This window comes from Syngnathoides biaculeatus, chromosome 8 (assembly GCF_019802595.1).
Source record: "Syngnathoides biaculeatus isolate LvHL_M chromosome 8, ASM1980259v1, whole genome shotgun sequence".
NCBI lineage: Eukaryota > Metazoa > Chordata > Actinopteri > Syngnathiformes > Syngnathidae > Syngnathoides > Syngnathoides biaculeatus.
This window is the reverse complement of record NC_084647.1, coordinates 7,859,197-7,870,579: the sequence shown is the minus strand read 5'-3', so window position 1 is coordinate 7,870,579 and position 11,383 is coordinate 7,859,197. Positions and strand designations below refer to the sequence as shown.

General features: G+C 46.0%; 1 protein-coding gene across 3 annotated transcripts in view; it reads right to left on the bottom strand.

The window, feature by feature from the left end:
* Nucleotides 1-11,383, bottom strand: part of hnf1ba (HNF1 homeobox Ba) — a 33,055-nt gene that overhangs the window by 2,636 nt on the left and 19,036 nt on the right. For 2 of the 3 annotated variants that reach the window (XM_061828306.1, XM_061828305.1), the window contains 5 exons: nt 5,673-5,827; nt 4,172-4,298; nt 3,849-4,037; nt 2,516-2,634; nt 1,927-1,971 (listed from right to left, as the gene is read on the bottom strand). In XM_061828306.1, the coding sequence (XP_061684290.1) occupies nt 1,927-1,971; nt 2,516-2,634; nt 3,849-4,037; nt 4,172-4,298; nt 5,673-5,827 (635 nt within the window). The remainder of the gene's footprint in view (nt 1-1,926; nt 1,972-2,515; nt 2,635-3,848; nt 4,038-4,171; nt 4,299-5,672; nt 5,828-11,383) is intronic. The other variant, XM_061828307.1, reaches the window with a different exon arrangement.

The window sequence follows — 11,383 nt, the reverse complement described above, 5'->3', positions numbered from 1 at the left end:
AATGGAATCATATGTTTGCAAAAGTGTGCACACCCTCTGATAAGTGGGGTTGTAGCTGTGCTCAAATAAAGCCAATTACTTTCAAACTCAGGTTAAAATGGAGTCATATGTTTGCAAAAGTGTGCACACCGCCCTATAACTGGGGTCTTACCTGTGTTCAAATTAAGCCAATTACTTTTAAACTCGAGTTAAAATGGAATCATATGTTTGCAAAAGTGTGCACACCCTCCAATACCTGGGGTTGTAGGTGTGCAACGCCATGAAGGTCAGCGCAAATGACTTCTGGTTATTGATGGTTATATAAGTATTTTAGGAATTATTATTATTTTTGTTTTTTTTTTTTGCATCTTAAATTGGCAATTGCACAAGATTTTGGTGTGAAGATGTAATTGTGCGACAATTTTTTTTTCTTTTTTAGTATGGCTACTTGTGCTTGGATTGCTTTTGCCACACACCTGACCAAACAGATCGAGCCAGTCGAGGATTGTTTGTGGAATTTATTTGGTCCCGGCCGGCGGCGCAAACATTTGATAACAAGGTGACCGGCGGGGCGGCGTGGTCAGCGTCGGGTGCAATAATGGACGCTTTGTGGGTAAACAGGACGAGGAGCGTTGTAAAAAAAAAAAAAAAAAAAGTATGTCGTGAGAAGAAGGCGGGTCGGCCAAATAAAGCAAACCCTGATAAGGAAATACCTGGGAGGGCCGCCCGGCCGATTGTTGCCGCTCGAATAAATGACACGCCGGCGCTAGAAATGCACCTCATGCGTTCAAGCACTACTTTATGTCCATGACAGCAATTTCATTATTTTTTTTCCCAATTTTTCAATACTTCTTGTTTTATTTGTTAGCATTGTTTCAATATTTTTGGGGGGTTCTTCATTAGAGAATTTTATTTTCAACAATTGAATAAAAATCTCATATTCTCTTGTGCACCATGTTTTCCCCAAAAGTCAAAACCCAAATAAATATCCATCATTTTTAATGATTAATTTTTGTTTTTGCAGACTCAAGTGTGACTTAGTTTTCATTTCTTTTCTATGAGTAGTTTTGCATATTTTTGTTTTTGACCTAAAATATGTACAACATCATTGGGAGAAAAAAAAATAATTATTCCAGAAGTGCAGTAAAAATAAATGAGATCACATGGTTGCAAAAGTGTGCACACCCAGTAACAGGAGTTGTAGCTGTGCTCAAATTTAGCCAATTACTTTCAAACTCGGGTTGAAATGGAGTCATATGTTTGCAAAAGTGTGCACACCCTCCTATCACTGGGGTTGTAGCTGTGCTCAAATCAAGCCAATTACTTTCAAACTCGGGTTGAAATGGAGTCATATGTTTGCAAAAGTGTGCACACCCTCCTATAAGTGGGGTTGTAGCTGTGCTCAAATTAAGCCAATTACTTTCAAAAATGAGTTAAAATGGAGTCAGCGTACACCTGTTAAAGTGCCTCAACACTTTGAACAGTTCTAGCAGGCTTTTCCTGACATTTATATTTTGTTTTTCTAGCGCTTCCACTCAACTATCCGTAATTTATTGGCGTTTGAAAAGCGTGTGTAGACTTTTTACATCCGCATTAGAAAGCATTTTTATGATGTTCATAAGTGGCTTTTAACGTGTCCCGAAGTGTTGACGGCGTTGAAATAATAAAGTGAGGAAGCAGCAGCCAAAGCCGAGACCCCCCCCCCCCCCACTAGCCCCCCAACCCCCCCACAGGTGCCGGGCCGCGAGCAACTGCAGCATGACACCGAGTCGCATGAGCGGCCTCATTTCCTCACCGCATCAATCAAGGCACGTTCGGCTCCGAGGAGCAAGACGCCCCCCCGGTCGCTCGCTCGCTCGTGTGACAGGAAATGGAAGGACGCAGGAGTGCGGATTGTACAGTAAATGCGTGCGTGCGTTAACTGGACTAATAAAATAAAGTATTTACCCAGGAGAGACCCCCGAGTTGCACCATCTTGTTTACCGGAGCCTCCTAATGTGTGACAGGAAGTCAACAAGTCAACATTGCAAAACACTTTTTTGTGTATGTGTGTGTGTGTGTTCATGATCACGTGTTCTTCATTGAGAAAATAAAGAATACATACATAAAAATAACGAGGCCATAGGACAGAAAAAAAATGTGTACAAAAATAGAGATTTTTAAAAAGCTCTCTCTACAGATATATATTAAAATGGGTTTAATACTTATTTTCTTCTGACCATCCCCCCAAAAATTTTGTATTTAAGGGTGTTTTTTAATATTATTCTTATATGTAAACTGTTACAGTACTGTCGAGTTACAATTACTGTACTTCCTACTATAATAATACTACATATTTTTATTTTATTCTGATGGATTTTTTCAGTGTGCAGTGTTTTTTTTATTTTTGGTATCATTTTTTTCCCAGCTCTATTTCAAAATATATATTTCTTCGTGTCGGTAATTGAATTACTGTGCTTGCAGTTTGAGTGTTAAGTGTAACTGCACTTTTTAAAAACTGACGATAACGCGAGCGTGGCACGAAGCGCGGACTGACCGTCTTGCCGGCCGACATGGAGCCGAGCGCGCCGATGCCGTTGGCGTCCGTCACCACCATGGCCGACGGGAAGCGCGACGGGTGCGAGTACTGCGGCGGCTCCTGCTTGTGGGGGTACACTGCGGGGGAGACAGACGACAACAAAACACGCGTCACGCAAACGACTTGCTTGAGCTAACGGGAGAGGGCGTGGGGGGGGGGGTTGTTTTGAACCGGCATCGCGCTCTTTTCGATTGTCCCAAGGGAAATGCCATAGACGGGCTAACAAACAGCTCTGGTGTTCCTGTTTTCGCAGCCATTGGATATTTCAATGCAAATAGTGGAGCGGCACAGGTAGATGGATAATATGGCAATTCTCACTAGCATATATTCTTTATCTTCTGCAAAGAACGATCAATACAGTGGCCTGCTGGGCCGGACTGCAAACAGCGAAATGTCCTGGATAATTGACACCCATGATAATTACATCTATCCATCCATCCATCCATCCAATTTCTTTGCCGCTTATCCTCACAAGGGAAGGTGTGCTGGAGCCTATCCCAGCTGTCAAGGGGCAGGAGGCGGGGTTACACCCTGAACTGGTTGCCAGCCAATCGCAGGGCACTCACGATCACACCAATTCATTTTGAGCGTCCAATTAATGTTGGATGTTTTTGGGATGTGGGGGGAAACCGGAGTGCCCACCCGGAAGAAAACCCACACAGGCACGGGGAGAACATGCAAACTCCACGCATGCAGGTCCGGGATTGAACCAGCGACCTCAGAACTGTGAGGCCGACACTTTCCAGTTGAACCACCGTGCCGCCATGATAATTACATTTGAGTTTGTTCCCCCCCCCCCCACACACACACACAAAATTCTTCGATAACCAGGGATAAACACTAATAAGTGTTTTGAGGTTATTCTCCCCCCATCACCCTGAAAAAAATGAGGAAAAATTGGGGAGAATGGGAAAAAAAATATATTTTTTTTTTAAATGAGGAAAAAAAATTGAAAATAAAAAATGTATGACTAGGTGTATTGCACTGGCAGATGCATGTGGCCAAGGCAAACACCAGAAGGAGCAGCACAATGCCCATTGAATTGAAGCCAAAAAAAAAAGGGGGACAAAATTGGTTGAATTCTTTACACTCTATTTCCTGACTTGGTGTTTTTATAAAGTGCAATACTACAGAATGCCATTTTCTTTCTGAAGTTACGTAGCAAATATTTTGTTTGTTTTTTTTAGGGGGGAGGCTGGAACGGACCAACGGCATTTCGTCCATTTCAACGGGGGCAAAAAAAATTCCCGGGAGTTACGCGTGAAAGGGAGAAAGCGTCGCGGCGACTGACTGTGCGAGTGCGTGACGGCGGCCATGAAGGGCTGCTGGCCCATGTGGGCGCCGGGCGACTGCTGCATGAGGCTCTGCGCCTGGTGGGGGCTGTGGAGCTGCTGCGAGAACTGGACGGGCTGCAGCGCCGCCAGGCCGCCCGCCACGCTGTTGATCACCGGAACCGACTGAGACTGCGACGTGTTCAGACCTGGACGCCGGAAGTAGAAACCGAAAAAATGTCCGCCGTTAGCCGCCGCGAAGCAGGCTGAGGGTTTCAAACCCGAGTCTCGAAGTCGGTCTTTTTGAAATGAAGGGGTTTTTTTTTTGCGGCGCGCTACGTACTTTGCGCGATGGCCATGACGCCCGAGAGGGGCATGATGAGGTTCTGCGTCTGCTGGTGGCTGTGATGCGAGCTGTGGATGTTGGTCAGCGTGCTGACGGGAGGCAGGCCGCCGCCCGAGCCCGGAATCTGGGAAAAAAAAAAAAAAAAAAAAACGTCGACAACGGTCAGCGCCGCGATAAACGTCTTCACAGCGACCCAACGCTAGTGACAAGTTACCGTGCGCGAGGAAGCGACCTTATTCAGCACAGTCAAACTTTGCCATAACTTCACATTATTTGCTCGATTATTAATGCAGTGTTGCAATGATTTCACAATACATTATTACACACTGCACGTGCGATTGTGAGCCACATCAAAAAAATGAACAAACATTTTTAAAGTTTATGAAAACAAGAAACGGACGAGCTCCGATACAACAGGTGGCGCTACAGTTCGGACTTTAAACAATGAGGACACGTTAAGAAAAATGAAACGGAATACTAACAATACAAAAAAATATCATTGAAATAAATACTAGAAAAGGAAATTAAAAATATGACGTACAAATATTACAAAACTAACGTTTTAACAGACTCACACAAATGGCGACTTCAAGAAAGATTAAAGATAAAAATAGCAGCAGACTTTTTTGGATCGATAGATAGATAGATAGATAGATAGATAGATAGATAGATAGATAGATAGATAGATAGATAGATAGATAGATAGATAGATAGATAGATAGATAGATAGATAGATAGATAGATAGATAGATAGATAGATAGATAGATAGATAGATAGATAGATAGATAGATAGATAGATAGATAGATAGATAGAGTGTGTCTGCAGATTAGAAATCATTAAATATGTAAAGAAAATAACAACACTATCTGAAAAGAGAAATTTCAATGATGACTTTAAATGCATTTTTAACATTGTATTTCATCAATATTTCAAATATAGAAATAACCAGGACATGTATAAAAATCATATGAAAATGTAAAAACATGAAAAATAAAACTATTGTACAGCATATATACTGTGTTATTGCTCTACGCATCATTTGGCGCGCATAATGAGAAATTTTTATTGATTTCCCCCCCCCCCCCTGTAAGAAATAACATGAACGTCCTTCCTAAAACTCTGCAAGGGCCGCGAGCGTTGTTGACAGCGTCGTTGCGCCTCCCCAACGCGGTTTCCTCGTCACAAAGCAAATATTGGAGAAGGGCACAGTGGGGAAACTTTGGAAAGAAAAAAAAATGAAAATAAAATAAAAAAAAAACATAAACGCATGTGTCATCTATCTGACGGCGAGGCGTTAAATCAATGAGGACAGAATGTTTCTTTGTCCGCCGAGGGAGCGACACGGCAGTACAACGTACTAATTGTCCCAAAACGCAGGGCTGCGCTTATCTAATCTAAGGGCCAAGGGGGGCGATGGGGTTGGGGTTGGGGCCTGGGGGGGGGGGCGTGGTGAGTCTCCCCCCCCCCCCACTCCCGCCACAAGTGCGCTCACTCACCATCTTGGCGTCGGGTGACAGCAAACTGTGGCTCGGGTCCAGTCCCCCCGGAGACACCTGCTGGAGGACCGACTGGCTGGTGGCCATGCCGCTGCTAGCGTGGTGGCTAATGCTAGTGGACGACGTCACCTCGCCGGGGCCTTGGCTGTACCGCACTGAGATGAAAAAAAACACACACAAAGTCAGAAGGAGTTTTGAAAACAGTAAATATCGTAAAACAACATTAGCACACAGTGATTAGCTTACTTTATATTAGCTAACTTGCTAATCTAATCAACTGAATGTCTCATAAACCTCACACAGCTAAAATGAGACTGTTTAATAACAGAATTTTGAAAACAGCAAATATCGCAAAATGACATTAGCAAGCACACAGTGACTAGCTTACTTTATATTAGCTAACTTGCTAATCTAATCAAATGAATGTCTCATAAACCTCACACCGCTAAGATGAAGCTGCTTAATAACAGAATTTTGAAAACAGCAAATCTCGCAAAACGACATTAGCAAGCACACAGTGACTAGTTAACTTTATATTAGCTAACTTGCTAATCTAATCAACTGAATTTCTCATAAACCTCACACCGCTAAGATGAAACTGCTTAACAACAGAATTTTGAAAACAGAAGATATCGCAAAACGGCATTAGCAAGCACACAGTGACGAGTTAACTTCATATTAGCTAACTTGCTAACCTACTCAACTGAATTTCTCATAAACCTCACACCGCTAAGATGAAACTGCTTAACAACAGAATTTTGAAAACAGAAGATATCGCAAAACGGCATTAGCAAGCACACAGTGACGAGTTAACTTCATATTAGCTAACTTGCTAACCTACTCAACTGAATTTCTCATAAACCTCACACCGCTAAGATGAAACTGCTTAACAACAGAATTTTGAAAACAGAAGATATCGCAAAACGGCATTAGCAAGCACACAGTGACGAGTTAACTTCATATTAGCTAACTTGCTAACCTACTCAACTGAATTTCTCATAAACCTCACACCGCTAAGATGAAACTGCTTAACAACAGAATTTTGAAAACAGAAGATATCGCAAAACGGCATTAGCAAGCACACAGTGACTAGTTAACTTCATATTAGCTAACTTGCTAACCTACTCAACTGAATTTCTCATAAACCTCACACCGCTAAGATGAAACTGCTTACTAACAGAATTTTGAAAACAACTACCGTGCCTCAGCACAACGATGTTAGCTTGCGGCAGTTCGCACCCGCTAACTCTGGCCCTTTACCTGAGCCTGACAGAGCAAACAAAAACATTGCCCCCGTTGCCCCGGTGACCGCTATCGGCCTCATTCAGCCAAGGCCACCCCGGGGCGTGACGACATCGTGCGCTCGCGCTTCCCCCGACGCCGCCGGGTGGGCTAAGCTAGGCTAAGCTAAGACCGCGGAACGCTGACTGACAGTCGACTGTTTGCCGATGCGAGGCCCTCGCCGTGATATCAACAGAGTCAACATTACACAATTACGAGCAATGTCAAACACATTCTTATACACACACGGACTGTGTTTGCGCTCCAGATCTGCCATCTTCCTCTCCGTCCGTGACCCGGGTGAGGCGGTGGGAACGCCCTCCACCCGCCAACGCACACATTTCGGCCGTTGTAGAGACTAGTCAGATAAATTACTCCCCGAGGAAGTTTAGCCAGTGACGTCGACTCGTCGCAGATCGCGATTTTTTTTTTTTTTTTTTTTTTTTTTTGCTCGAGGAGGTCGCAAAGCCGCTCGCGACTACAGAGTTCAATTCGTCGGACATCTTAAATGGTTGAAATGGTCGACTATTTGATTGATTTTCAAGTTTGGGAGGTGAAGGAGACGCAGCAAATCAGTTCAAAAAGGTTTGCTGCACTGTAATAATAATTATTTAAAAAAAACATAATCAGCAACTAGTCGATGTAAACTCACTTTCATCCCAGTGTCGCTTTTAAAAAATGTAGTCGCGCTTACCCAATGGAACCTTCCCGACCTGTCAATCACTCCTACGATAACAGCCAATCAGATAGCAGCATTATCTTGACACGCCCCTCTCGCCGTATTGTCCCACAAGCAATGCCGGTTGCCAGTAGCGTGCGCTTGGAAAAGTTCACGTTACGAAAAAAATGGCCCTCAGATGCGCTTTGGGAACGTGCAATTCAAAAAGCTATCCTGCTAGCTTACAAGGGGCCCACTTGATTCATTTTCCAAAGCCGAAAACACGGTTGACGAAGTGTCTACGACGGATTGAAGGCTAGCGGAAGAGTGCACCTACAACTAAACGTGGAAAATATCAACAAACACAAGGCTGTATGTCCCAAGGTAAGCGAGGGAGAAGTATCTTCTCTGGGTTTGATTTCATTATTATCAGTGCTTTCACTTTGTTAGCGTATCACTGACCTGCCGGACGAAGTGTGTCATGTTTTTATGCCGACGAATCGGGTTAGTGATACGTAAATGCGCCACGTCACGCAAGAGAAATGTCGATTTGCCTATTTGGATCACATCGGACTTTTAAGACACAGCACCGGGTTCGATTATTAATTCACCCCCTCGCTTCTATAGACTCCAATGATATTATTCGTGATCTTTCCAAGTAAAAAGTACTCACGCTACTTTACATGCGTAGTACGATTCCACTATTTTATCCTGTTGGATTTCAACAACAAACATTTTCGTTTTGCAGTAACTCTGACATTGCGTCCCGCTCCGTCCAAAATCTTCATTCCGTGTACGTATCCGTGCGTGAAATACTTGAGACCTCTCCGTAGAACTTTCTTGGACAGGTCTGACGCATTTTGAAAAAAACACACCGCAATATTATCTGGAATACGCGATGGCGAATCCACTTCAAACCTGTTCTGTTCAGTCGCCATTTTGGAAGCTTGTGGGACATGGCTCTGAGGGGGCGGAGCTTATGATCGCCGTCGGAAAGGTCCATACTCGTGAGCACACGCCCGTTAGCACAATCACACACAAACGCATATTATTATTATTATTATTATTATTATTATTTCACGCAAATATTTCCTGGCCAATGCCAAGGTGGTCTTAAATATTCAACCGTGTGGCAACGGGCCTGAAATTTGCGCCAAGCGAATCACGGCGGGGACTCGCTGATCCGATAAACCGACGACTTCCCGAGAGCGCGTTTCAGTGTACTGTGTACTTTTGTACTTTGACTGGAGTCAAAGGTCGGAATGGGTACTTTTATTTTTTACCGCGCAGCGTCGTTCTCACACACACACACACACAAGACTGCGTACTTCTACTTCAAGTATACTCGCGGTTGGTTTAATTGCGTGGGACATTTTCACGATTTACAGTATTGCGTTGGGGGCGGGGCATGCGCGTCCAGCGTGCACCTCGCGTGTCCTGATGCAATATTTGCCCAACTGTCCGCTAAGCGCTAATTGTGTTGACCGAGGTTAATTGGGTCATCCATCTTGTTTTGGGCCAGTTCACAGGGCGGTGCGAATCTCCACAAACACGCTTCCCTTCACTTCATTTGCTCACAACATAGCAACCGAACGCCGCGCGGGACGTCTGCAAACGCCTCATAATCCCGACCCCGACGGAAATATTCATAACCTGAAATTCGAACGGGGGAAAAGAAATATTGGTCATCGTTGGCGTAAAAATCGTCAATAAAATGCTTTCATTCCGAAACAACTCTTTCTGTAAATATTAGAAAATCTTGTGTTTCGGAGGGGGGCGAGATCCTGCCCCAAGTGGCACCTCCAAATCCGAGACTATGGTCCTCAATCGGAAAAGGGTGCCGTGCCCTCTCCGGGTCGGGGATGAGATCCTGCCCCGAGTGGAGGAGTTCAAGTATCTCGGGGTCTTGTTCTCGAGTGACGGAAGAATGGATCGGTACGGCGTCTGCAGAGTCCAAAATCGAAGGTCGAGCTACGTTCCTCCCCTCACTTATGGGCACGGGCTGTGGGTCGTTACCGAAAGAACAAGATCCCGGATTCAAGCGGCCCAAATGAGTTTCCTCCTCCGCAGGGTGTCCGGGCTCTCCCTTAGAGAACGGGTGAGAAGCTCGGTCATCAGGGAGGGGCTCAGTGTCCAGCCGCTGCTCCTCCGCATGGAGAGGAGCCAGATGAGGTGGCTGCTGGGGCATCTGATCCAGATGATTCCCAGACGCCTCCCTGGTGAGGTGTTCCGGGCACGCCTCACCGAAAAAAGAGACCCTGGGGACGACCTAGGACACGCTGGAGAGACGTAGTCTCTCAGCTAACAGCTTGGGAACGCCTCGGGATCCCTCCGGAAGAGGTGGAAGAAGTGGCTGGGGAAAGGGAAGTCTGGGTATCCCTGCTGAAGCTAATTCCCTCGCGACCTGACCCGGAAAAGCGGTAGAAAATGGATGGATGGAATTTTAGTTTGTATACATGTCAGAAAACAATTGAAAATTATTCTGCGGAGCCGGAACAAGAGCACACGGAGGCCAGTTTGAGAAGAAGCGGTTTTTGAAAAGCCCGACTTTGGAATGCCGACGAGTCGGCGCCGCGTAAGCAAGTACCTGCCGGTCGGGGGGCAGGGGGTCGCTTTCAGTGCACGGCGTCCGTGGGCCACCTCGGGCTAGCCGGAGGACGCGGCCGCATTCAGAACAACTTCGCCGACTAAACGGAAGGACGGGGGAACTTCCCGCGGAGAGCCGGGAAGTCCGTCGGACGCGAGGCCCACGACGGGGCGCGGCTCGGAGGGGAGCAAGCGGGAGCGTAGCTCACGGGGGACCGGTGGATCGTTTTTCGGAATGTTGGTGAACAACGGACGCGGACGCAAACCATGACAAGAACATCTTGGGTCGGAGGTTTAGCCGCCGTGAATTTAATAGCCCGAAACATTGCTTGTCAACTGCCGTCGTCGTCGTCGTGGGATCGTCGTTATCGAATATCGTCGCGAAGTCACCAAACACGTTTCCTGAAGTGAAGTGCAGTCAGAAGCCTTCTACGTTATATCACATTTCAGGTTTTAGCCTCGCTCGCCTTTGGGGTTTTTGTCTCCGTCCCAAGCATTTCAGGTTCCTGCGGCGTTCTTTACACACTCGAACTTTCGTGGTGAAGAAGATCAAATCGGAAAATCCGCATTCGAGCAGTTGTTCTGCCTTGCTCAAGTGACATGGAAGGCTTTGTTTACCACCGGGACGTTCGTACGACACCAGGACAATTCCTGGATGGACTGAGTCTTTAGCAAAAGTAAACAAATAAAGGAATGAAGTGATTAATAAAGCGTCAAGTGTGTTTGCAAAATCTGCCCCTCGAGTCGCCTGCCCAGCAGTTGGCGTTACGGCCGGGCCTGAATGGGATCCCGGCGCTTGAAGGGGTCCAGATAACGGCCCTTTTACGAGCCCCCTCGCATTGTGTACCGAGCGGGGGTCACCGGTCCAAATGGAGTGCTTTATTGTCCCGCGGTCGTGTTTACAAGGCCCGGGCCGAGGGGGCCTCGGCGCGACCGCCCGGACAATACCGAGTCGGACAAAATGGAGGACGGCCGCTCGGGGGATCGTAAATCGCAGTTAAACGGTTTGACGTGGCGAGGCTGGACAAGAGACTTTGAGATTTCCAATTTGAAACGGATTTGAGGGATTCATTTTTCATACTTTTGTGTTTCGTCGTCATCAAACTTAGCCGACATGCTAACGCGCGCACACGACGACGAAAACGCAAATCTGTCGAGCGTACGTCGTTCCGATTTGGTAGCAACC